The following is a 27,404-nucleotide window of genomic DNA, read 5'->3' on the forward strand; positions in this document are numbered from 1 at the left end:
GGAAGTTTGATAGTAGACGTGCTCTTCCAGAGGGAAAATCTGTTCCCTATCAAAGGACACGCACAGTGGAACATTGCTAAAATGTTTGTTTTGTGGCCATATCACCATCCCGATTAATAGAAACTCGTACTGTGTGTTGTGAGAGCTGCCAATGCCATTACAGTCCTTAACATGCGATTGAGGTTCCCCTGAGCAGGAGGGTGAGGGGAAGCAAGGCACGGGCACTTTGCCCTGTGTGGACGTGGCTCCAGCATCTCTCCCCCCCAGACCCCTCCCCGGGATGTGGGCTGTGCCCCGGGGTGCAGGGTGGGTGCTGCTCTGCCTCGGGCTGCTGCCACCCCACGGCCTGCCCTGTGCCCACTGGTGGGTTCTGACCCCACAAATGTATTGTCCTGTAACATTTCACCATGTGAGGGTCACTGGAAAAACCCAACAAGGAGCTTCAATTTGGCTGTTGTGCTGGAAGGTCTTGGAGCAGGGCGAGCCTCATAGACACAGTGTGCTTTAAAATACTCCGGTGACATTTCCTGATTATTTTCCCTCTCTGTTCCCCCCTCCTCTGGCCACAAACCCCTGTGCTCTGTTGCAGGTTTCCCGAATGACAAGAGGGGAACACTGTCGGCCTGGCTGCGGGATGGGGTGTCTGTGGTGGGCGCCGCTGCTGCAGAGGTGACCCTGGAGGGGCCCTGAGCACCCAGTCCCCAACCTTATGCCCGAGGCAGGGGCCCAGGGAGCTGAGGCCTCTGCTTTCGGCAGCGCTGACGTCCCGCTGAGGCGCAGCTCTTGTTCCTGCTCAGCACTGACAGCCGCAGGAGCCTGCAAAGGTCTGGCGTGATGGGGCTGGAAAGCGGAGGTCGCCCGCTGCCGTCGGCGGCAAGGTCTCCCTGCCAGCAGGCGGGAGGAATTCCCAGCTGCTGGTGACCTCCTGAGCCCGTGTGCTCTGACACGCCGGCATTGGAGGAAGATGCAATGAATTGCACCCCCCTGCCTGGCTGTCCTCGGTGTGCCAGTCCGGGAGTCACCGAGAGCATGAGCTCGCGCCTCTCCTCCGGCTGTTCCCGCCCTCGCCCACCACCTCAGGGTGCTGGGTGATGGGGTGGCCGTGGCCCGGGGCACCTGTGGGCTGGCCCTCCCTTGCCACCCAGCCCCCGCTGCATGAGCGTGCTGGGGGCACGGCTGTGCCTCACCCAAACCCACCTGCCCGCCTGTGCCGAGGGCTCTGCCTGTCCCCGTCCCGGGCTCTGCTGAGTACGGGCTGTGGTGAGTACGGGCTGTGCAACAGCTACGGCAGGGTTGCGTTGAGAATGAGGAAGTTTATAGCAAAAATAGGAAATCTGGCAGTTCCTCAAGGAAAAAGAAAAGGTAATTATTGTTTTATTCCAAGGGTTGTGTTTGTGAGAGCAGGTCTCAGCAAAGGCTGAGTAATACAGCCAAGTACTTACAACATTGTAGTTAAAAGTTGTGGGGGGATTTTTTTGCCCTGATAATCAGCGTACAGCTGCCACTCATGCAGTGTGTAAGGGCCTGGGGGCACCGCTGTGTGAGTGGTGTGATACTTCATACCACCTCTCCTTTGCCCCTCACCCAAGCGACAGCTTGCAGCTTAAGGATTCAACCCGTAACTGTCCCCAGAGCAGCGGTCAGTTGTGAGTTTGCAGCTCAGTTTCTTCCTGCCTCTCCCTGCAGCCTCATTCAGAAAAGGATGTTTCACCTCTTTACTGATGAGGGATTTTCCTGGAAACCCCATTTTAAATTTTTGCTGCAGATAGATTAGCAGGGTGATGGAGTTGCAACACAACCAAAAGGCTGAAGAGCAGGGTTGTTGCAGCTCCGAAGGCTGTCTCCCAGGTGTGGGTAGAACTGGCCACAGGTTCAGAAAACAATTTAGGTTGGGCGGACCTCTTGAGGGCTGCTGGTCCTACCACGCACTTGGAGCAGGGCCTCATTCTGAACTAGATCCAGCTTTAAAACTAGATCATGTTGCTCAGGGTCCTGATTTTTCAAAGGAAAAACAAACAACAAGCAGCTCTGTTGTGACTGGACCTACCAAGGTTTCCTACGGATTTTTATCTTCCAGCTGCTTGACTCTACTGCATGAAGAAGGTGTGAGCTCTGGCTGACACTTTCAAGCTCTTGCTACCTCACGAGAAAGAGCAACTGGACGTTGCCATCATGTCTTCAAGTCTTAAAAATACATGGTCTTAAAAACTCAACGGTCTTAAAAAAGAGTCTGGGGAGTTGTATAGGGCTGGGTCAGTGCTTACCCTGTGGCCAGCATGCCTATGATCCTCTACAGACATAATTACTCTGCAACAGGAATTGTTAATGGATAGTCACTAACACACAGCTCCCCTGATGTGTATTTCTCAGGTGCCCTGTGTGTTTGAAGGCACATTTCTGGAGCCTGATGCCTGCCCAAGCTGTAGCCAGGATGTCACCAGAGCTACTTGTAGCACCAAGCTGGCATTTGTCTCTTTCTCCACGAGAAGCCACAAGTCCTACCATTTTCTACAGTGCTGGAAAAGGAGTTTTTTACTACAGTACTGGGCCAACTACCTGTTGGGGCTCTTTGTTGTTTGTTTTTTTTTTTTTTTTTCTTGCAGAAATGAGAACATGAGAAGATAAATCAATCCCCTCATGCTGAAGGAGATCCCTGGAGGACTTGGTTTGCCAGGGGCATCGTGGAGTGCCTGGACAAAGGGTGGCCACTGTGGGGCAGCCACCCCGGGGGTCCTTGTGGGGGCAGTGCTCAGGGGCTGGCAGGAGCCCCACTTTCTCTTCATCCCTGAAAGTGACACTTGGCAGCAGAGCAGGGAGCACCCCCAGCACCCCTGAAACTGGGGGTTGAGACACATCAGCAGACAAGGTGTTTCGGGCACAGTCCTGGGCAGTACAGCATGCTGGCATAGGGCCCTGCATGCTGCAAACACAGAGGGCCTGAGCTGTGCTCCTTGGCAGGGTTTCTGTGTTGCTTTCATGCTCCCAAGCTGGAATTCAGCTCTGGCACCCAAGCCCACGTCTCCTCTGAGGACAACACTGCCGCCATCTCGGTGGTGCTTCACAGGGCATGCTCCAAAGCTCACTGGAGAGTGACCTCTCATCTGCTTCACAGGGTCTGGGGGGCTTTGGGAGTCCCACAAAACCCACTGCAGACGATGTCACAGGCAATGTGAAATCCCCTGCTTGGCCCATGTTTGAATGCTCCATTGCTCAGCCACGCACCTTGCAAAAAAAAGGTTGTTTGTGGTCACTTATCCCTCAGGCTTCCCAGCATGCAAATGAAGCCAACTGGATGGTTTCCACAACTGGTTTCACTCCTTCACTCCTTTCTCACAGGCGTACAGTTTTGTTTTGCGAGGTTGTTTTGCTTTCCCAGGTTGTTTTGCTTTCCCAAGTTGCTCCAGTCTCTGCCCTCACCCCCGCTCACCCCCAGCCCTGCCCACATCTTCCTTCCCTGCTGCCCCGGGCACCAGCGCACTGCCCCGCCAATCACAGGCACCTCCTGCGAAATCACGGGGGTGATGGCAGGGATTTTTGGCCACGGTGTCACACAAGCGTTGGGCACCACATCTGAGTGGCTGCCAATAAAAGGTGCGAGTTTTGGAAGGATTTATTTACAGCTTCCTGCAACCTCACCCAGGGATTACTGGTGGTAAGCGCTGGGATATTTTCAAGGCGGGAGTGGGGAGTTAAAACAGCCACACCAGCATTGCACACTGCCTTCCAGCAAGTTTAGGTGTTAATGCTGGGTCATATGATTTTCAAATGCACATCATTCCCTGAGGTTCATGCATGTAGCATGAACTTAATCATTACAGCCAGACAACTTGCAAGCTCTCCTCTGTAGTATTTTCTTCTTTGGCTGCTCTTCTGGGCAGATGCAGGAATTTTGCTGCTGAAACTTCATCCTGCTGCTAGCTCCGAATCGCCTCCCTGTAGCGTTGCTGCTGCCCTATGGCACCCTCCTCAACATTTGTGCCCTTAGCCTGGAAATGAAATCCATATTGGTTACGGCCTTTCTGCTTCTTGTATTTTTAGTTTTCACATCCTACTAATAACTTGCCAAATCAAATTTCTTCTTACCATTGCTCCTGTTCCAGTAAAGCAGAACTACCATTGAAATGAGCCTGGCTCACCGCACACACTGTTTCTCTTTGATGGGCATATGCTGTGTTTTCCCACAAAATTGTGATTTGTGTGGGCTTGGGTCAGGTAAGTATGCTCCCCATTAATTTTCTGGTTTCTATGCTGGATGCTTTTTCTGCAGAGGATGTTGTTTCAGAAAGATCAAAATAATTCATTGTCCGTTTCTCGGATTTTTTCCTTGTTTGTTTTCACTCTAACTTTCAGATTGCTGTGAACATTTGGGAACAAGGTGAATCGATAGCTTTCCCCTACTAGACTTGGAAAGTATATGCAAAAAGAAAAAAATAGCAACCCAAAGTCAGACTATAACCAATTCAGTCATAGGAACAGCTCCTGAGTGAAGCTTGACCTTCCAGTCTGGAGCAAAGGCTCTTTTCCTTGCCCTGCCGAGTTACTCCTGGTGCTGGGGTTCACAGTAGGCCTTTGTCACTATGTTTGAGGATACATTAAACGGGCATGCATTATTAAGCACATTTTTTTTTCTTCACAAAACACGTTTTCAGAGGCTGTGAAATGCTCCATGTTGGGAAGCAGGCTCTTCTCTGGCACCCGCGGAAATCTTTTACTGCCCATGTGCAGCCTATGGTGGCAGGCAGGGAGGAAAGTCAGGTCTGTTAAGTCATTTACAGGCAACACTGCAAAGGTAACAGAAAAATAAATTGCTAATCTTCCATTTAATACAAAGGATTTTTTTCCATCCAGGGATGTAAAAGAAGATAGGAGAACTGGGAGTTGGGAAAAGTGAAGTGTTTTGCAGTTTTGCTGCAAGGAAAGGACTAACCTCTAAGTTAAAGACTGGTTTCTGCTGATCTGCTGCCACTTTGGTTGCTTCATCACCAGGAATGAACATCCCTGTTTTCAGCTGGGAACCCCAAAGCAGGGCTATCAGATGGAAGATGTGCATGGATGATGCGAACAAAACAAGAGGGCCTACGGTGGCCAGTGGCAGGACCAGAGGCAGTGGGCACAAAATGAAACACAGGAGGTTCCCTCTGAACATCAGGAAACACTTTTTTACTGTGAGGGTGACTGAGCACTGCCACAGGTTGCCCAGAGAGGTGGTGGAGTCTCCATCCTTGAAGATGTTCAGAAGTCATCCAGGCATGATCCTGGGCAACCTGCTGCAGGTGGCCCTGCTCGAGCAGGGGGGGTTGGACCAGATGCCCTCCAGAGTTGCCTTCCAACCTCAACCCTTCTCTGATACTGTGGCCATCTCTAGGACATGCTAATTTTACCTAGTCCTGAGCAAAGTGAAAGTCTGATGGAAAGACTTAACTCCCAGGTGTCGTTATGAAGTCAGCTTCAGGCCTAAAACCCCACAGAGGCTTACAGATAAAGAAAGAGGAAAGAAGATACAGAAATTCTAGTGAATGCAAACATTAAGTTGGACAGATAACTTCAAAAAGTCTATCAGCTTGAGATCAGCTGGCCTGTGGGCCCCAGGCTCTTTTCAGAAGGGAGTTTCACTGGGGCTCAGCATTTTGGGGAGACAGCTGGAGCAGGGCCCGGCACTGGGGAAGGGGCAGCACCCCCCCCCCTCCGCCCTCAGCCCTGCTTGCCATGCGTTGGAGCCCAGCCCGCGCTCTGAAATCAAATGATTGCCTTTTCGGAGGGTTAGTAAGAGGAAGAGGATCCGTGTTTTTACCACTACGGTCTGTCAGCAGGGGGAATTGTTGGAATGTAGATCGGTCCCCTTTCTTTCTGAGCGGGGAAATGGGTGGCACCTGCCCCCATGAGTCAGGAGGAAGGAGCCAGCCCCTGACCAGAGCTGTCCCACACCTACCCACAGGGCTGGCAAAAGGAAAATCTGCCTTCTTCCACCTTCAGGACGAAGGCACGGGGTTTTTCAGATCACAACCTATATGCACCAATACTGTGCAGTGGCACAGGCTGTGATGACTTTCTGTTGGAAAGGGGGAGAGTCGAGGCCCAGTGGGCGTGCAGCCAGGCTCCCGGGGGGCGCCGAGCATTTCACGCCATTTCCCAATGCCACGGGTGACCTCAGCTCTCCGGCCATCTCCTCAGCCTCTCTTCCTTCCGCTGATAGCATGCTAATCACTGCTAAGATTCTTCCAGCTGAGCACGGGATTGCGCCTTAGTCATTTGAACAAGCCCCTTTCCTCCCTTTAAAGTTTTCCCATGCTTAATCCAACTTTGTATCAGTAGGAAATGACAAGTCATGTCACTTTTTTTTTTCTAAGTGTTTCATACTATTTCACTCTACCTAGACGCACGGCGTCTGAGTGGGAAAGCACAATGGATTTATGAAGTATTACCAATAGGAAGTGACATTTTTCCTCCTTTTGTTCAGTGAATTCCCTATGGGCTGTAGTTAAAATATTGGAGACATTCTATTTAAAGACAGGAAGGTTGTGTTTTCAACTTAGATACATTTCTGATTTAATTTTCTGTCCAACCGAAACCAAATCTGACTAGTCTGAATTTTCAAGTGAAGATTGTGAATTTACAAAAAAATCCTGATAATATAACCTTCAATCAAGTGCTGGCTCTAAACGATGCTTTAGTATCAGAAGAATTAACACAGCATTTCACTTAGGGAGTAAATGTTCCTAGTATGTGTCAACTTTAAGTGTCTTTTATGAAAGCAGCCATTTTCAAGCTTGTGCTTCACAAAATTTGCCAGCATGGGTAGCAGCAGAATTGCATCTCGGGCACATATCTTCTGGTTGTTGAATGGTGACCTTTTCCTTAACAACAGGGCACTGAAGGTCTTGAATACAAACTGATTTTTGCCCTTTCAGCCAAGCTTCAGCAGTGCTTTTCTTCCTAGGGCTAGCCTTATCTGGTGGCTACGTGCTTTAAAAAAGAAGGGGTAGACTTGGAGAAGTATTGTGAAATCTCTCTACATGGAAGTGTGCCCAACTTCAGGTGCTGTTGCATTACAATCAAGGGGACTGCAACTAAGGAAACTGATTCTCAAACCATGAAAATTTTCACTGAAATACCGGGCGCCTTGCAGATCAGTTTCCAGACCTCTCAGCCCAGAGAGTGACACTTCTTTTAGGTCTCTTGTAAGTAACTGCATCAACTGGACTCAAGCAAGCAGAACATAACCCCTTGTAGTCAGGATCACTCCTACCAGAGGAACAGGATTTATTAAGGAAATGTTGGGTTAAGGAAACAACAGGAAAGCTTCAAGAACCTGTGTTTAATTTTGCTCTGTCCTGCTCATGCTATTAATACTACTCAGATTTCTCATCACTAGAGCATGTTCTCATGTAATTTACGTGCTGCAACACACTAATTGGTTGCAAGTGCCATATGCTAATGCAGAAGTTGTTTCTCCATGCTATAAATAGCTGCTTAAATATTTTTCTCTTTTTTTAATATTCCTTGACCTGCATATGGTGGTCGATTCCAAATTACAGTGAAAAGTAATCCATAACATTACGTAAAACTATGAAAGCTTGTAAAGGTGGTTTTCATAGAATGATTTATATAGACAGTCAAGGGTTTGAAACTCTCCTTTTATTGCATATATTTCTTCTTACTTTACAAATAATTATATGCACCGATACAAATGTTCCTTCACAGAAGGTACATTTCTTTTTTAAAAAAAAAGGGCTAGGGCATCATCCAAAATAAGCCATTTATTGTTCATTAATATAAAATGTATTCATATTTCTAGGAGGTGTCATATCCAAGCCACTGTTCATCCAAATTTCTTGTATGATCTGCTCCCTGCGCTCTATTCTTTCAGCCAGCTCTGCTGCCTCTGTTGAATTATAACCTGAGTAAGAAGGTCTGTAAAGTCCCACTATCTCATCCTGGATGTCCGAATCAGAGGAATCCTCCTCCTCTTCCTCCTCCTCATTTTCACTGTTATCATACGCTCTGTCACTTTCTGGCACCAAGTGATCCTTCTTTCTATGCAATTTCTGGAAGTCATTTGAGCACGACATGTGGATCACCAAAACACACAGTGTGAAGATTAATCCCACGCAAACACTGGACACAAACAGGAGAGCAGCTCTTTCATAGTGATCTGAAATCAGAAAGCCAGTGCTTAAACACTTTACAAACTCTGCCAAAGCCTAGCTACAAAAAAAAGTCAGCTGCCACTTCCAAAGCACCCCGCATTATGTAGCTGTAACAGTGGGGTGTGTCTGGGGGGATGGGGGGTGGGGGGAGGCTTTTTCTGTCATGCACCGAAACCACCCTGAATTTGCAGTCTGAATGCTGCTATCTCTGCCACTTCAAATTACTGTGCAAAATTCCCAGCCTCTTAGTAACATTATAAAAAAACACATTATCCCATATTTTTATTAGCAGCTTACTAGCATTCTCAACCAGCTACCAGAAGCATACCTTTTTTTTTTTTTTTTCTAGCCATGCTGCCAAAACGGGCCTTACCCTCACAAAGAGGGGGCATGGGAAGGGCAACTCTGGGCTCCACGGAGCCACGGCAGCATCTTCATGCCAGGGTGGGCAGAGAGCATTTTTCTTCCTTGACATAGTCTGAGATCACTTCTCAGTACAGCAACTAGTGAGACACGTGGAAACGGCCTTTCTTGATGGGCTGTAAAATCCAACCCTGTCACTAAGAGTGTGGGGAGAGCTGCTGGGGGCAGCCGGGTGCTGCGGGCAGGGCCGGTCTGTCTCGCCGTGCTGGCAGGGGAAGCCCTTGCAGCGGCTGGGGCATGATGCTCCACAGCTGCGTGGTTCTTGGTGTCTTCTAGAGGAGCAGCAAGCTTAGCTCCATAATCGCTTCTCAGCATCAGCCTTTGCTCACTTACAAAAGTCGTGACTTCTCCTGTGGTGTTAGAGATCTGGTGGTTTATTTGACTAAAAAAAAAATTGCCTTAGTGTTGCTAAGTCACGAATCCTGCCATGTTCCATACCAGAGATGGCTGGGTTTGGGCTGGTTTGTTTTTTGGTTTTGGTTTTTTTTTTTTTTTTTTACTGCTCCTCAATGATCCTTATATGTATGCAAACCAACATTTCCAAAAATGGATGCTCTCCAGCACTGCTCCCAAATCAGGACCAGGTTTTCAAAAATACCGGCAGTCCGCATTGAAAATATTCATTAAAAAATATCTTGGCTGCAGTCTCTAAAAGAGTTTGGATCCTTCAAGATGGAAAATATTCTATAAATATCAATTATGCTGCGATTGTCCACCCCATCCACAAGACTGTGATTATATTGTAGTAATATTGTTACTATAAACATGGGATTGCCAATTGTGACCTGAGGTGATCCTCCCTTTTCCCAAAATGCCATGATCTGATGAACCAAACAATGTCAGCCTCATTTTCCTACCTCTAATGTATGCAAATGTAGCCAAGGAGCTGCTGACAATAATTCCATTTTTCTTTGGAAGTCTTGATTCCTTTGGATCGAGGTCAACACCTGTGACACAAGGAGGTGAAGCAAATTCAATCATATTATAGGTGATGAAGCTACTAAACTGACATTCACCCAATAACTCTTAAACTAACAAGTCCACCTAAAACACAGGCAGGCCAGCACTATGCTGTAGGAACCTTGCAGAACATTAAACCACAGAACAGTTGACAAAGAATATAAATATTGAAATAAAGTATAAATAAATGAGTAGTGAAAATACTGACTATCTAGAAAATGAACAATCTATTTAAAAGAATCTATTACCAAGTGGAGCCCCTTGCCTACTCCTATTAAGGCTTCTGAAATAATTTTACTTCATTAAGCTTCACAGCTCTCAAATGGACTTCCCAGCCCAATCACTGTGGTACACTCCCACTACCGATGACAGCAAATATGCTGTAGCCACATCGTTAATTCCGTTGCCCTTAAGAAGAGCAGGTGTTGGCGTAACTCTTAAAAGCCGCTTTGCCCTGAAACAACTGCAGTTTCACTTTTATACTTCTCCCGCGGTTCAGTCGAAGCCAGAAGTCAGCACGCTGTTTGTGAGTGCCTCTGGATGGGTCACTCGTCCCGCAGCAGGGCCGTGCCCGCACGGGTCCCAGCCCACTCCCAGCCCGTCACGCTGCCCTCCGAGGGGAAGAGCAGCGCTCTCAGCAAGGCTTCCACTACCTCGTCCCACCTCCCTCAGACCAAGCTCTGCAGTGGGAAAAACATCCTATTTCAATCAAAGACAAAGGAGAGCAGCAAACAGTATTTTTTCAGTGGTACGTACCATCGTTCTGTTTGACGGAAGACTTGCTATCGGTGACCGGGGGGTTGACAGCCGTGAGGATAAATTTAGGAACTGAAAAGATGAGAGACAAATTGCGTACTGTTAGTTTTAGGAACCAGACCCCCAGTGACTTACCAATCCCACTGCTAACCCTGGGCTTACCAGCTGGGTTTCCAATGGTGGTATCGAAGGGATCGGAGCGGGTGGCTGCGCCCAGAGACAGCACAGGCAAACACCAGCCCTGCCAGTGTGCAACCCTGGCCCCGGCGCTGCCGCCAGCCGGAGCTTCCTTGGTGGCCCCGAGATGCTCCCCCACGCCCCAAGGCCGGGAGCACTGGCAGCGGTGGTGCGTGCTGCAGCCCCAGGCAGAGCTGTGCTGCTTATCCTCCCCCGTACCACCCCCAGCTGGGGCTGCTGCCGCTGCCTGCTGCATGGCCTTGACTTTTACAAACCTCGTTACGCTCTAACCTGGGTGGTTGGCAAATGCCCCAGGAGAGGGGCTGTGCCCAGCGTGCCTGCGTCCTCCCCCCTCCACCACCACCCACCGACCTGGCGCACCAGGAGGTCACGGCACTGGGATGCTCTGGCATGGCACGGTGGCAAAGAGCATGCTGCTCACAGGGTTAGTGCTGGCAGGGGGTGGGGGAAAGGAGGTGGGAAAGGGAATAAAGTAACTGGGAAGAAGACCGAAAGGAAGGTGGGGTGGGCAGGGAAGGGTGACAAGGGCAAGCGCGGCAGGCAGAGAGAGCCTGAGGGGTGGGACACACAGGTAGAAAGCCAGTAATTTTCACCTAAAGATGAGTGAAACACCGAAAGGGAGAGACAGTGCTGTAATTTCTTGCTAGGGACTAGTAATGGCAGCTCTGGACCTGTGGCTGGATTCACACACCAGCCTGCGTGGAGCTCCAGGAACATCCATGCAGCTGCATACAGCGTGGGGACCTGCCCCCCTTGTTTTTTGCCCCCTTGCCTTCTGCCCCGCCAAAGGGTGTGCCAACCAGTCGACAGGAGATAAAATTGGCCTATAAATTCAGGATAAACTGAACTTATCCAGAATTTAGTCAGATGCTAAACTGCACCTAGATACTGGTTTTGGATGAGGATAATTCACTGTAATTCTCAGATAAATGTTTAAAGTCTTGTGTGACATCCTCTTCAAAGCCTCTGCGACGAATGCCCACCAAAGAGGAAGGTGTGCAGGATGGGAAGAAATATGCTAGGTGGGAGTGGGCTGCATCCTTCTCATTTGAGTATTTTTTTCCCTTTGTAGGTTTTTACACTCCTCTTAAAATAATTAAAAGAGCTAAAAGCAGGTGCATCATGCAGACATCGAGAGTTCACATATTCTGCGTTAGATGAATGGGCCCTTCAGATACCCAGATCTTGGCACCTGTTCCCTGTACTCTGTGAAGGCAGATTGATTGATTTTCAGACTGATGTGAAGGGGGAAAAAAAGGAAGAAATTTCAGGTATGAAGCTTACCTCTATCCCGCATAGAAACATTTGCCAATAAATAGTGTTAAGGAAAGTTAAAACGGAACAGAGGAGACTGAGGTTTGCGGCTTAGCATAGTTTTCATTTGAAAAACAACTAAAAATAGCACTTCTTTCTGAGCAGAACTTTTGTTTGTGTGTGGGCTCAAAGTCATAGCTGTTTCCTCTCCTGATGAAGGAATTTTTTGGGGACTCTTAGCTCCTGTTTGCAATAGAAGGCCAACAGAGATAGGGGAGAATGAGCTCATTTCTATTTTGGCTTGTACCTCATCATAATTCTTAACTGTTTTCCAGCAGCAGAATATTTTTGTTGGTGCATGAGGCAGACAGTGAGCAGGTTGGTTTGCTTTCAGACCACACTCTGAATTTGCAGGCCTGGCTGTTATGAACAATGTGCATGTGTTACAAACAACATCCTGGGAGGACGCACCGTCCCCAGCGCCTTTGTGTGACCTGAAGCTCCTGCCGCGTGGCCTGGTGCCCAGGCAGGGGCTCCTTCACCTCTCCTGATGTTCTTCCTGCTCCCCTCCCAGGGCTTTGCTTGCTACGGGACTGAATCCTTTCACCCATGGCTTCCCATCGGCTTTGAACGGCTGTTTATTATGCTATTCAAATATTTGTTGTAGAGGAGTGTTTAATTCAGAATGGCATGGACAAAAAAAAAAAACAAAACAAACCTCCTGACTGCTTGCATTGTTAATTTTTGTTATGGCTTCATTTCAGACATGAGGACTTTAACTAGGATAGGCTACGTCAGGTCTCTGCACAGAATAACTGGTACTAGCACAAGGAATTTTTATCAAGATAATCACATCTATACTACAACTTGTGCCAGCACTACTTTGTCAAGTAGGGTAGGAGTCAGTCACCTACCGCAAGCTGCCAAAGGCAGCCCACAGACGGACTTTGAATGGCATCCAGGGAGTGCAGATACAACACAGGGTGTCAGGAGCTGTGGGAGGCCCCTGGAGCCCAGCCTCAGCAAGAGCCAGGAGATGTCACCTCGTGCAGACACGAGATGATGCTGATCAGGTCACCGGGGGCACTGAGACTGTGAGGAATCAGCACCTCCTGGCTGCTGCTATGTTTTTACTAGCACGAATTAACTGCAAAAAACAAAAATGCAGCCAGACACACTGGTCCTAAACAGTTGCTGACCACTGAGGTGGGGAGTATGATTTTTTTCCACATTCCTGACCGTGATGAAAATACTTCCAAGCGTGGCATGGCCCTCAGAGAACGTGGTCTGCTCTGTTGTGCTCCTGTCACTTCAGGGGGAGGCCTATTTACCTCATCTTGGGAAGCATCAGATTAGCAGGGATCTTTTAGCGAGGGGAAAGAATGTAAAATATCATTTTGGAATATGCCCAAACTCTTCCCATGTTCACTAGATGATCTGTAAAATAATTAGACCTGCAAATCATTGGCTAATGCTTCAGATTGCACAGCTCAGTAGGATTTGGCAGAAGAAAGTCTTCAAAATGTGCCAGCAACACACAAGAAAACTATTTATTACCCACGTGTTTTTGCAAAACCACTTCACTAAATAACAGAATGCATAACCTCACTGCAAACAAACATACACTGGTTTTCTAGTACACGGATATGCAAGAAAGAACAATTTGTTATAATTATCCTTTCTCTAAAGAGAATTCCATTAACTCATTCATAAAATAGCGCTTACTATACTATAGCACAAAGGTAACTGCACAATAAAATAATACATTAGTGCAAAGGCAGATCTCCAGCTCTCTCCACAAATATAAAGCTGAATTACTGCAATGCCTCTCACCTGACAACGAACTCATAGGGAGACTGAAAATCTCTCATGCCAGTAAGGAAGCAGCTGGGGCTCTTTTTCCTCTGATCTTCAGGTACACGGTGATCTGGTAATCGATCCTACATTGCTGTTCCCAAAAGCACATCTCAGATAACCTGTGCCCTTTGACCACTACTCACTAGAGATGCAGCGAAAGGACTCTGTGATATGTCCCCGTGGAGCTACTGCTGCGACTCCCTGCAGACCAGAAAGAGCCAGAAAGGAGCAGAGCTGGCAGCTTTCCAAGCCGTGCACAGTAAGCAGAGCGGTAACTTGGTGAAAAAGCTTTTACGCATCCTCTGGTTGAAGCAGAGGCGTGTGAGAGACAGTCAGCCCTGACCCTCACGCTTCCACCCCGCAGCTAGCCAGCAGCAGAAAGCAGAGCCTGAGGAAGCCTGTTCGAGGCTTAAGAAATGCGCAGCCATTCCTAAAAATGTGCAGTACCAAAATAAGGCACTACACTGAAGTTCTGCAACCACTTTGCTCCCACCTTTATCGATATTACACTTTGCTGTCCAATGGCCTTTGCTCAGGAGAAAAAAGAATTGTAGGGAATTCTGCTTTTCCCTGATGTAAATATATTAGTCTGTGGTAAAGAATATGGAAAACTGTTCCCTCTTGTCCAAGGAATGAGCTGAAGTAGGCTTCAGTCCTGCAAGGGATGCATAACCTCAAACCTTTACTTTTAGTGAGACTTTGCCCATGAGAAAGGAAATCCCTCTGCAAGGCCGAAGGCTGTAGGTGTGCTCACGTGAATCAGATTTCAGGACTGGGCTTGTACACAGTGCTTCAATTATGCTGGGCTGCTTTACCTGCACTGATGGAGGGCAATGCCAGGCTATTTTTCCTCTGTTGGGGGTGAATTCTGTAGAACAGACTCTTATTTTGATAGTATTTCTCAAAATATTAAAACACGTACTTTATATTTTACTGTCAATTGAATTATTAGGAAGAAAACCCTTAATGCCTGAGTTAACATTAGGTGCAGTTCTGCCCATGGGACTGTCCACATATTTTGGTAGTTCTTGCACGGCTATGTCACAAACTTTCTATGTTAAAAGGAAGGGGAGATTTAGGAAGCCCCTGTGTGCATGTCTGTGCGTGTGTACGTGTGTCTCCATGTGTGCACCATTTGGCATTGTTTTGCTTTGCAGGTAGAATGAAGGCTTTAAAATGATGATGCATTTGCTCTTACCACATGCATAGCTGACGTTAAGGTATTTTGTCACTCCGGGTAGGCACGGACTTCCAAAATCCCGGCTAGTGACAATGATTTTGCATCTCTGTTTCCCATAACACCTTTTTGATAAAACTTCTAGCGCTGTGTAAGACAAACAATCTGAAAGAAAAATACATACAGTAAATATACAACACTAGTGTTAGCAGAAATGATAGCTGCTACATGCATGACTAGAGATACAGATCTGCTATTGACTTCAGGCACGTGTTTGCCTAAGCAGGATTTCAGAATTAAATGTTAAGATTTGTCAATGCAAGAAGTCAACTGCAATGAAAATGTGAACTTGCAGCAATCTACCTACCTCACGCTGACTTCCAGGTACATACTAAGGTTGCAATAAGATTCATGATAAGCTCCAAACGAGGTGACCAGTATAAGACCTCTATGTTTCCTTCATGAAGACTTGGAAAAAATAAGCACATCCAAATAGTTCTCCACCTATTCCATCTCAAGATGCGTGTGCAAATAAAAGGAGATGCAATGCTGTTTGCAGGTCTTTCTCTTGGTCCCTGGGTTATTGAGATGATCTGACTGGATGACAAATTTCAGTTCAAGCCAGGTAAGATCAATGTTTGTGTGCCGCAACAGGGCTACAGCAAAGTTTGGTGTATGAAAGGTAGCTTTTGATTTATTAGGCCTGTCACTGGTAAGAGCCATTCTGTTGTGGCGAAGAGGACAAAATGGGCTCAATATTTAACTAGGGAAACATTTGGCTTCCTCCTCCCATACCAAATTCCAGGCTGTTCTACTAAGGCTGCCTCCACAACCCAAATTTGCATGCCTGTAGCAACCTCAATGGCATCTACACTGCACTGCCTTCACGCCCTAATTACATGAGGTAACCCACATAATTCTCAAAGCAGCCTAAACTACCCTCAACTTTGCGCAGACGAAGAGAGTCCAGATTGCTGGACTGAGCACGAAGCATGTGCTGTGTGTGAAAACCTGCCTTGCTAACATCTGCACTCAGAGTTGGGATTTCTTTATTCAAGACTTACACCTCCTACCACAATTTATGAAAGAATAAAACTTGATTAGCAGGATTTTACACTGATGCTGAAATTATATAAGTGGGAAAATGTGTGTGTCAGACAAACTTTTAAAAATCTGCTTTAAAAAAAGAAAGAATGTCTCTAGACGTGATTAAATTCCTGGCACCCACATGTGATAAACTCCAAGCCACAAAGCAAAAACTCCTCTTAGTTTCAGTTTCTAAACAAAAAGTATGCAGAAAGGACAAGTCTGGAGTAAGTATTACTCTTCTGAAGCTGTCTGCTTCCAGTCAGCATTACCTCACACATTTTGTGACTTTCTGTGGATGGTATTTCTCACTCTAGTCTTCTGAGGCAGGAACACTCCAGAGGCCTGAAAACATATTTCTTTGGGCATTAAAACTACTTCCTATAATAAAACTCAGACAAGGATGGCATCTTGTCACCTTCCAACTGCTGAAACTCATTTGTGCCTCTTTAGAGGAAGGAAAAACTGTGCTTGCAAAGACAAGCTCCCAAATCAGTCTTGTTTGAAAAGAACGAGGTTTGAGACTGGAGTTCTCGACAAAGAAGACTGACATTTAATATGTGAAAATGGGACAGATTTGTGATTTTTAGCGTTAATCCCCTGACACCAGCACTAAATAAGTCATGTACTTGAGTGGAGCCATTGGGAGATACTGGGCCAATCTGTTTGTTTGGCAAAGGGCTTGGGGGTTACCTTTGGACATGGATTTTTGGGAGACTAACTCTTCTTTTGTCTTTTCAGAGACCTAAAGTCTCAGTGCCTTTGTGTCTTGAGAGGCTGCTGGGCAGGCAGGGAAGGCTGACCTAAAACATTGGGTGGTTCGGATTAAGTAACTCAACCATTTTAGTTTCCCTCCCTGGCGATTTTAGATGAGTAAGGATATATTTGGGTGGACATTTTAGGCAGCCAAGTGACTTATTTTGGCAAGTACAAAAACAAGTTAAGAATATCAGGAGGAATTATCAGATGATTCATAAATGAATGGATTTGGAACACAACAGCAATTTGGCAAATTGAATTATGTTTTCTACAAAATTTCCTGCCCTGGGAGCTACTCACAGTGCCTTAAAAAACAGGAGGCTGTTGTGCTGATGGTTTTCTACAAATTCAGTGATACAGCGAGTACATGTTTCATTTTGCCTTTGATAGATGTTTGCTCATGTTTCCGTGGGAGTTAATAGCTCCTTATCATCTATATTCATGTTGGATTTGGCTCCTCTACCTGAGGAGCCAGTCATCACATGCCTGCGGGCTCTTAGCAGGCCAGTTTTTTGAGAACCTCCCAAGGCTTGTCTGGTGTCACAGGTGAGTAAGTGAAAACCAAGGCTGGCTTGCTTTTTCAGGACACCACAGATGTTAACTGGAAAGGAGCAAACTCCCGCCTATTTAACAGCTTCTTGTGGTCTAACAACACTTTGGCTTTTAGTGATTCAGTCAAAAAATGTTCAATTTTTTTCTTTCTGGTTTCTGTGCGTCCTTGCTATCTCCCCACCACCTCTCCCAGCAGCTATGATGCCCGCTAAGCAATGAGTTCAGCTTGGAAGAATTCTGTATACTCGGTACCTAAGGCCACTTTTTCAATGCCTGCAACTTTGTCTGTACAATCTCCCACAAGCAGACATTACAGAAGTGTATCTGCACTGAAGTCAGAGGAATCAGTGTGTGCTGAAGGGATGCTCAAGCGAGTTTCAATCAAACTTGCTTGGGGTCTAATAACAATGCAGGTGCAGCAACACAAAGCTCATGCCAGGAATAAAGTCTTCCTTCTGGTCAAACACCTTATTGCAGTGCCTGAATGAGGAGATAATTCTGTCACTGCCGCATTTTGAGTAAATAGTCTCACTGAATGGTCCCAAAGAAATCACCAATCAGGAGATGAATACAAATATGCAATGTGTCTTCTTTCTGAATATCTAAGTAATGTTTGAGTTATACATATGTTTATGGGGCTTGCTAAATTGGTACCCTACACTTAAAATAAACTGTCTCTTGAAAAGCACATTCCCAGTGTGCTAGAAGGCTGGTGGTATCCACCAGCAGTGGCAGAAAAGGCAGTGATGTGTGGATGGGAAAACACTCCACTCTTCACGCCTTTCTCCCGAAGTTGCCTGCTACATAGCAAGACTGTTGGTGGATCTTTTGAAACAGACACTTATATGGACGGCACGGAGATACGGGTGTCAAGAAGAGGTTCTTAATGCAGTAATAAACTATCAAATCTGACTGCAGCTATTTAACAGTTAAGAGTAGAAAGCCTTGTTTCTGGAGGAAAGGCTCTTTCAGCTCCCTAATTAGCTTTGTTTAGGAAAGTTTTGGCATGCAAATGACATGCCATAAATCATGCAGGCTTTAATGAGAAGCAATTTGTCTTCTGGTTTCTTAAAGCTTCTCTCAATTCAGACAGGAGGAGCTTTCCATCCCTTTCTTTCCACCCTGCCACACAAGACCTGCAGGTGATGGAGCAGCCAGAGATGGCCTGAGCATCTCGTGCCAAGCCCTGGCAACAGCACCCTGTCACACCCTCTCCAAACTTTAACGACTGCCGTCTTCTCCCACATCACTATGCACAGGGTGAGCCTCAAGACATGGTGGGTAGGGGATGTGTATCAAATGCAGATCTGCATGACATAAAAAGTAATGTGCTGGTGAAGGACCAGGGCACCCAAAAAAGAAACCCCTCCACAGTTTGTCACTCCAATACTGAAGCCCAGCTGCCTCTTGCTTTCATCCCAAACTGTTGGCTTATGCTGCTTTATGCTTCCTGGGCTGTGCCTACCCGCAAAAGAATAAGGAGCTTGCTTTTAAAATCAACTGAAAGCAAAGATTTCACACTACCAAATTGGGACGGCTGTGCTTTGTGGAACCCAAGTATCAGGTCTGGGGATAAGAATTGACAAGGGGAAACTATGGAGTTCAGAGCAAGCTAAGGCTGCAGACTCCTAAAGAATGCTACCATAATAATATGGTAATTTATGCAAGAGCATGGCACACAGGGTCCTGCCTATGCGTCAGAAAAGGGCCATTTGAACTGCTGCTTCTAACAAAAACACACAATATGATCAGCAGCACTTAGGAAAAGTGTTGTTGATATCTTTCATATTCCAGGTCCAAGTATTGTCAGTAAACAACGTAGTACGATATGCTAAAAATACTACTTATTGCCTTCACAGGCTATTCCTTAGAAGTGAATACAGCACCAAGACTTTCTGAAAAGGGGCACCTTCTCTCTCCCTCTTACCGCAGGGCCTGTTGTGAGGCCCTTGTAAGCCTGCATGAGATTAGTCCATCGCTTGGTTTTATTTACAAGCGGCTCCAAGTTCACAATTCACCCTGTAAGTATTTTGCACGCACACACCCACCCATGGGCTCTCTCCCCTTCTCGCACGTGCGTAGGTACAGAGCAGGAGATCCACCTGCCAGCACAAACACCGAGGGCAAGAGACAAGCGGAGCTTCACGCTCGCTGGCGGCAGCAGGAACTAGACTCCCTCCGCTCAAATACTCGTTGCTTTGTTTTGCACTGTTTGTTGTCTGCATGTACACAGGCAGGAGTTCCTTGGCTTATTTTAGACTCGAGTGCCAAGTGTACTTTTCCAAGCAGTTCAGAAATCTAAGATAGAAAAAACTATACACAAGAAAACCCCCTGAATTGCTAGTGAAGAAAACATTAATGGATGAAGTGATGTGTGTCTGAGCATGCTTCAAACAACTTCAAACAGCTACTCAGCCAAATGTGACCTTCCCTCTTCATCTCAGCAGAAAGTTAACTGGACTCTAAAAAGGGTGGCTGCTCTCTTCTTCCCTTCAAACAATCACCTCTCATCCTGCCACTGTTTTGAACAACTCTTCCTTTAGGGCAGCTTTGTTTTGACAAGATTTGTTGGGCTCAAGGGCTCCCACTGGCAATTTTTTGGGGCACAAAACACCTACTAAGCTTCCCAATTTGCTCAGGCTGACAGGGACAAGGAGCTTTTCTTATCTGGTGTCTGCACACAGAGAGCTGACTTAATGATTTCTGTGGAGGAAACAAAACTGAACAATTTTATCCTTACTTTTGTACCCATAACATTCAGTTGACTGTTGTCTCCCACACCCAAAGTGGCAAGGCAGTAGTGGCAGAAGCTGCACAGGGAGATGTGAACCTACCCCATGTCTCTGCATCTACCCCACTCACACCATCCCTCTGCCTTCACAGCTGGAGCACATCTGCTCTTTCACAGTGTCCCTGTAAGAGGTTCTATACTGTGTTACTAAAATAACTGCTCTGCAGCTTCAGGTTTCTTCCACTCATGAGCCTGCCACTTGCATGACTGCCTACAGGGCTTGTGTTTGAAATCAGCCCCACAGTTAGCTAGTAAATATATACTAACCAGGTGATGCTCAGGAATGAAAGGGCTTTGAACCAGTGATACCTGCAGCCTAGAAAGGACTTGGTCACCTTCTCTGTAGCAGCTCTGAGCTGCACTGGCTCTTGCTTCTTTCCCCAGCAGAGGACTGGGCTCAGTGTTTCTGTTAATTGACCAATCCCTTCCTGAAGTGTCTCTACTTCAATATCCATCATTTCCTAAATTTTGGCCAACTTGCATGTTTGTGTTTTATGGCACCTAGAAGTCTATAGCTAGCATGAACCTAGTAACTTCAGTGTGTAAGCATTTCCAGATCTGCCTATAGCCATTTGTACCTTTACTTCCTTTAACATCTGCTCTTGAGACTTATACAAGGGACTAGCTCACACGAGAAGTATACATCTCTTAGTAAGAGAAAGAAACCAAGAGCTTTTCAATGACTGTTAGTGAATATGAGATGTAGGCCCTTTGAACAGTCCACAATACTGATACCAAAAAAAAAAAAAAAAAAAAAAAAAGAAAAAGGAAAAAAAAAAAGAATCAGAGTATCACAAAATACTGTTATATAACAAAATCATGATGCCTTGTTGGGCTGGAAAAAACATACAGGATTTTGGAAATCCCTTTCTTGCCTTGCTAACACCCCTTCCTTCTTCTTAGCTGAATGCCATTTCTCTGGGAAGAGAGGATTAGGACAAAACCCAGCCCCAGGGTATGTCATGCCATGGTGCAAGCTGTATGAGAATGCCTGAATTCTCCACCTCCCCTCTCAACCTCCCCGAAGTGGGAACAGTTAAAAGAGAGGGCTGTGCTGGACCCTACCTTCCAGCAACAAAGGTACGTAATTCAGGGCTCTGATGGCCATTAGTGCTTGAGGGAATGCACATCTGACCAGCCAATGCACATCCAGGAGAAATTTCTGGGAAGGATGTTTTCTAGCTTGCAAGTTGCAGCTAGAGGCGACCCACTACCAAGCCTTCTTTCAAGTACTTTCATGTATTAACAAGAATAATTTACAATTTGAGAGGTGTTTGTTGACCTGAATCTTCCTTGTACTCTCTATGGTAACCTGTTCTGGCACAACTCTTTAACTTCTTTTGGCCAATAAATTTTCTCTTTCCTCATGCACATGTTAGTACAAATATAAAAGAGGTAATATGTCAGAAAAGGCAAAAATTCACACAGGAACAAACTACAACAGTTTCCTGCTTTGGTGCTGGGCACAGTAGATATCCTCTAAGCAGAAAGCACTACAAGAGTGCACCCAAAAAAGTTACAGTTTTCTTGTGAAATTTTTGATAGTAAAACAGGGAAGTTACTTTCTGTAAATTCTATACAGTCGTAACAGTGCCAGCCACTTGAACAGCTGCAGAAGCAGGATACTGCTTCGAGTTTTTGATTTTTCTGCAATGATCCAGAGATTTTATAATGGAAATAATCCCCTGTGCTTCAATGAACTCTGTGAATTATGGTAGGATCTTACTTTGCAGAAGAAACATTTCCTGAAAAAAAAATACCCTAAAATGGCTGGAGACAAGATATCATGCACTGTTCTTTGAAGTGGGCAACGGTCACCACTCATAGGAATGAATGGCCCGGATGACAAGTCGGAGAGCAAGACCAGAGACATGTAAAAATGCCCTATTTCAGTTTGATGGTGAAAGATACAAAAAACGGGAAAAATGTTTTATAATAATCCTATATGGAAATTTCACATTCTTTAACAAAACCTCCATCTCTCCAAATTGCATCAAGCAAGATGAGTTGTTCTAAGCGCAGCTTTCTGTTTCTGGTCATTTTTAACAAAAGCAATAGACATTTTGAAATGAAAAGTGCAAGTTACACACATAATAAGGTATCAGTCCTAGGACGGAAGCAGTGCTGTCTTATCAGCTACAGTACACATTGGAGAGTTTCTTGTACTCACAGTAGTTCAAAACTTTACCCATATTCAAATCTTCTCTTTATCTGAATCAGAACAGGGACTTGAATGCATGTCTCCCATAACCCATACTACGCAGGCTTTTCAGTTGGCTTTGTCTCATCCTGTTCCATTGCCTAGGGTAAGTAAGACTTAACCATACCAGAGGACAACTCTGCTGTAAAGCCTTTATCTAGCAGGAGTGACACCATGATGACATTGCTCTTCTTCCTCCTCTGTATTGAAAATGGCATGTAATTTACATTATTAAACTGGCTCAGAAATCTAGTTCCAAGGGGAAGCAGTCATGCTAAATGTTGAGCTGAGGCTCAGGACCCTACAAGTGCTCTGAGGCCACATAGATATCACCAATACCAGATATGGATTTATATACTCTATTTCCTCTTTGGAGAAGTGCCTTTATGCTAAAGAAATTTTATATTTTCCTGTGTTCTCTTTGAAGCAAAGCTCCGAACATCTGTCAGCTGATTTGATAGACTGTTTACAGAAAAGTGATAGTTCAGAATACACCTGTCTCAGTCCAAAGCTGCTGTTTGTCATTAACTGCTTATCAGCTATATTACATGTAACATAAGGTCACCAAAATCTAGAGAAGCATCTAATTAACTCTATACCCAGTACTCCTAGCAGGACCATATCAAGTATGGATAGATGCAAAACTCCTGAGCTCAACAGATACCTCCTGTACTTGCCATTAGGACCTACAGATGACTTCTATTCTGCACAGTACTAAAAAGACCCACCTCAGAGTTTCCCTGTGATGCAGTGAAAGAAACTGAAAGGCTCAAGCACTGCCTTTAGTCTGAGATGCACAAATGTGGGTAGAAACAACAATGGATGTGTGTTGGAGCAGATCTAGCCTTTGGTGCAAACATGTACAGGTACATGGGCTCTGATTCAGGAATGAAGAGCAATTGAAGTTTTCTAAATTGTCTCAAATCATTAAAACCACATTGACATTCAAATTACCATTGCTTTCCCTGAGAAAAAGGTACATGGACATTTAAAAAGTCTAATCATGTACCCACATTTAAGTGTGCTTAAATAACCACATAAATAAGATTTAAGCTCAAGATGGATAGATCTGGACTCAATTGGATTTGTCTCCTAAGTGCTAAGTCTTTTGTGATAACTGAATGTGTACTCCCAAGCCACATAGGTGCTTTTGAAAACGGTACCCACTGCAGAGGGTTACTGGTACCACGCAGGAAGAGGCCAAGCACTTCCATTAAGTAATGGGAAATCTATACACGGATCTACCTTCTACAGATCTACCTTGTGTTTGTCTCAGGTTTTACGCTCCCTCCTATTACCACAGTTTTAGGTTGCTTTACGGAACACAAGACCAGCAACAGCCAGGGTGTTGCTCAAGAGGTGCTCGTATGCAAGAGGCCACAGCAGAGTGTTTGTTGCTGTTGCAAATTCTTTCTCTATTTATAGTGGGAAACTTTACCCAGCAAGAAGGTTTGCAGTATTCTGATCTGTGAACTGTAAGTGCTGACATTAGAGGCGAGTGATTTCCAGAAATAAGTAAAATGCAAGAAATAAATATGATGACAACCCTTCTTGATCAGCTGAGCTATCTCTGCTCTGCCTTGTGTCATACACTAATGTCACCATCATGAAGGATGTATGGGCCTGCCAGAAACCTGCTAAAATGTTTCTTCCACTGAACAGACAGGCAGAGGTAAAGTCTGTGTGAAGGACCACACAAGACAGCCAGTGTGAAACACAGACCTGGCAATTTAAAATAGATTATTGTCTAAGAACATATTACAATTTTCAGCCAATACATTTTTAATAATATCTATATAACTAAATAGAAACATTGGCTTGCAGACAAATGGCTTTTAAGATTAATTACTGATCTCTTCTTCATGTTCAGAGATGCTTCTTATAGACTTCACTTGTAGCGTGTTTCCTAGCAGTAAAGTTCAGCCTTTCCATCAGTCATATAAGTCCTTCCCTTTGCAATATTAAGGGATTTGAATAGCACATATAACTTGTGCTGGCCTTCTCCATGGCATGAAAACTTACCTTCATACCTTCTGTGTCAGTCACTGAAGATATTATTCATACAAGTATCAAGCACCCTCACAGCCACACGCTACTACAAATGTAAACATTTACTGATAAAAAGTGAGTCATAAGTCATTAATTATACACCAGCTGAGACTATAAAGTCAAGTCAATGACTGGTTATCAAGGCAGACCATACACTACTTATGATATTTTAGGTTCTTTTACCTATTCAGAAGGGAGCAATCTGTGCCTGAAAGTGTTCACAGTCTGACCAAAGTATTATTCATATTATAGCAACATTAATATATTGTTTATATATTAATTACTAATTTAGTGACATTAATATTACCTATTTTTTTACATATATATATAGGGATGCACCTGTACCAGCAAATCAGCAGTGAGAGTGTATGTTTCTGGCACTGCTACACAGTGCCAGTGATTTGGCCCTGCACTTATCTGGCCCGAGCCAACAGCATCTCAACAACTCCCCATCACAGCTGAGGAGCTAGCGCAAGCCAGGGAGCAGCCCCAAGAAGCAGTTTGCAAGTAGTCATCCTGCTCTGGAGGGTATGTGTTTAGTACTACATACATACATCCCTGCCTGCTGGACTTGCTGCCAGAGAGAAGTCCCAGGCACATTTAATCTTCTAGTATACCACCATGGTCTTGGCATCTGCTCATACAACAGCATCTAAAGCAATGGACCCTGACCTATGGACCCTATCCTTACAGTCTGCATTTAAGACAATGGAGAGATCAGAGAAGAAGGTAACAGTAAGACAAGGTGTCATGACACTTGGGCTGCCTAATCATTGTCAGAAGTTGGAGGAAGAAGAGAGGCTAACAGCTGATATTTAGTAAACATCGCCTAAGTTCAAGAGAACCAAGAGAACTAGAATTTTTGATGTTAATCATACTAAGGACTGATTAACTATATGAAAGTTTATTATTTTGCTGCATTTCTTACTCTATGTCTCTCCCTCGTACTGAACAATTTGTTTGAGTTTCAGAGATAATCTCTCTTATATTTCAATCACCGGCACTTTCAAAACGCCACTGCTCTTGCACCTGAAGTTTTCTCCCCATCTGTTTCCCCACTTCTCTGTGCACCTGCCTGGAGAAGGTCTATCAACAGTGTAAAAACATACCAAAGCGGGGGACGCGCTCCACTTCTGTCGAGCAGACGTTCTCCTCATGTGCCCATCTGCCATAGGTGGCAGAGTAGATGATAAGGAACTTGGACTCCTGACAGTGGAGTTTCAGTTCCTGGTTTTCACATGCTGATTTGGTTTTGTATTCAGCTAAAATAGAAGCAAACAACAATATGGTAGCATGAGGCAATTACTCGGCTGGACTGTTAATAGCAAATAGCAGCATGACAGAAAACAGCTTTTCTGCAAGTTCTGTTGCAAGTGATATGTGGCACTCTTACAACCAGAGACAAAGCCAATAGCAAAGCGGAGTGTTTCCTCCAACTGAATTGCTCCCATATGACTATCTAAAACCTCTGGCTCCTTTTTGAAAGGAGTTAAAAAGTTAACTTTTGACAATCTCCTCTCCCTGTGGGACAGCCTTCCCCCTTCCTGCCCGATTTCCTGGCTTGCTTTCCACTGCTGCTGGGTAGGAGAAGCCTCGTCCTTTCCCTTTGTCTCTCTCTGGGACAATGTTGCATTCTGCGCCTACTTCAGATGCCCGCCTGAGCGCCTCCGACCACTCATCAATCATGGGGAGGGCTGGCATCGCCCCGTGCCACCGCACACGGCCCCGAGCGAGCGCCGGAGAATGGGAGGCATAAAGGCACGGGGACGGGCTGCGTGTCCTGAGCCAGACAGTGCTCTCGGCTGTATTTGCGTGGCTCCACCAAGGTCAGTGGGTTTCCCTGGGCGTGACTATCTAGCAGGGGCTCATTTGAAAGTTTTGCTGACAAAGCGGTGTGAACCAGGAGCCTGAGAAAAATACACCCCCTCCCTTTCTCAGCTGGCACAGGCACACTGGCAGCACGCTGAGCACAGAGGTGGGGAAGCCGGCGAGATCACCTTCCAGAGAATGTGGTTTGTCCCTCCCAGGGAAGTGGCTAAAATCTGCCATCTGTCCCAGGAGGTCTCTTGCTGGCCTAAGCAGCCACTCTGCTCGCAGCATTTTACCGCTCAAGTTTTCCTGGTTTAGGTATGGTGGCAAACCTTTTTACTGCAGATAAGGCCAGGGAGAAGAGTTTATTCTGCTCCATTTTTTTGTCCTTCAAAAATGTAAAAACAGGAAAAGGAGGTTCCTGAGCTGAGCAGAAGAAAAGGGAAACCTTATTGTTACTGAGTGGTATCCCTGTGAGTAGAGTGTGGGTGTTGGTGCTAGGGGAACTGGAAAGAGAAAAACCTCCTATCTGTTCAATATAGAAAACATTATTGTTTCATTTAGAATGGAACAGATAAAAAAATGGGTTAATGTTCTTGGTAATAATTCTGTTTCTTCCATTTGAACTCATCAGCAGTCACAAGTTTAAGTCTACAAAGAGTGATTTTAAAAAATAGTTGACCTGCTGCAGATTGTTACTTCTGCAGAAGCACCTGCCATACCCTACAACCATGTGGATCATGCCAAGAAAACAGAGGCTCTGACCCAAGGGCTGACCAGCCTAATGCTGTGCTCTGTCTGTATGGCTCTGCTCCTCTTTGCTGGAGAGGCTATGGAAGTACAGACAACAGAAACAAAGCTGCAAATGGTATAAGACAAGGGTAAGAATACAACAGAGACCTCTGCAGAGACAGAGCAACAATATTTCTAAATAGATGAAAAACTAAGGGATTCAGGTAATTGCTTAAGTGACCACCTGAAGGCAAGGAGACTGTAAAACATACTTGAAGTTATACTCAAGTGATTTCCTGAGTAAAGATGTTTTCCACAGACAAGCCTAACAACATTGGTATCTTACCTACAAATACAAATTTCCTGTCACATGAAATCATGTAATTTGCACTGGAACTGGACTATTCCTCTATTCTGAAGGCAGCACTTGCTGTTAAATACACTTTTGACCAGCTTTTGTAAAATTCAGATCACAGAGAATGTTATATATTCAAAGTAGCTCATTTTCAGTGAGAAAAATATTAAGCAGCTTATAAAAGTAACAAACAAGATCACAATCCACTTTTGATTAATAAAAGGAGATTTCTGATGACACCGACATAGCTATGATATTCAAATTCATCTACTATTAATAATGCAGCAATTGTAATATGT

General features: G+C 45.3%; 1 protein-coding gene across 2 annotated transcripts in view; it reads right to left on the bottom strand.

The window, feature by feature from the left end:
• Positions 1-7,615: 7,615 nt before the first annotated feature.
• The window catches only part of EVA1C (eva-1 homolog C), a 39,847-nt gene continuing 20,058 nt past the window's right edge, over positions 7,616-27,404 (bottom strand). Inside the window, exons 4-8 of one of the 2 annotated variants that reach the window (XM_042788777.1) lie at positions 25,319-25,471; positions 14,794-14,937; positions 10,287-10,358; positions 9,428-9,517; positions 7,616-8,152 (exon numbers count right to left, since the gene is read on the bottom strand). In XM_042788777.1, coding sequence (XP_042644711.1) covers positions 7,758-8,152; positions 9,428-9,517; positions 10,287-10,358; positions 14,794-14,937; positions 25,319-25,471 — 854 coding nt within the window. In that variant the 3' untranslated portion in view covers positions 7,616-7,757. The remainder of the gene's footprint in view (positions 8,153-9,427; positions 9,518-10,286; positions 10,359-14,793; positions 14,938-25,318; positions 25,472-27,404) is intronic. The other variant, XM_042788778.1, reaches the window with a different exon arrangement.

This window comes from Tyto alba, unplaced genomic scaffold (genome assembly GCF_018691265.1).
Source record: "Tyto alba isolate M040663 unplaced genomic scaffold, T.alba_DEE_v4.0 Super-Scaffold_14, whole genome shotgun sequence".
NCBI classification, from domain to species: Eukaryota; Metazoa; Chordata; class Aves; order Strigiformes; family Tytonidae; genus Tyto; species Tyto alba.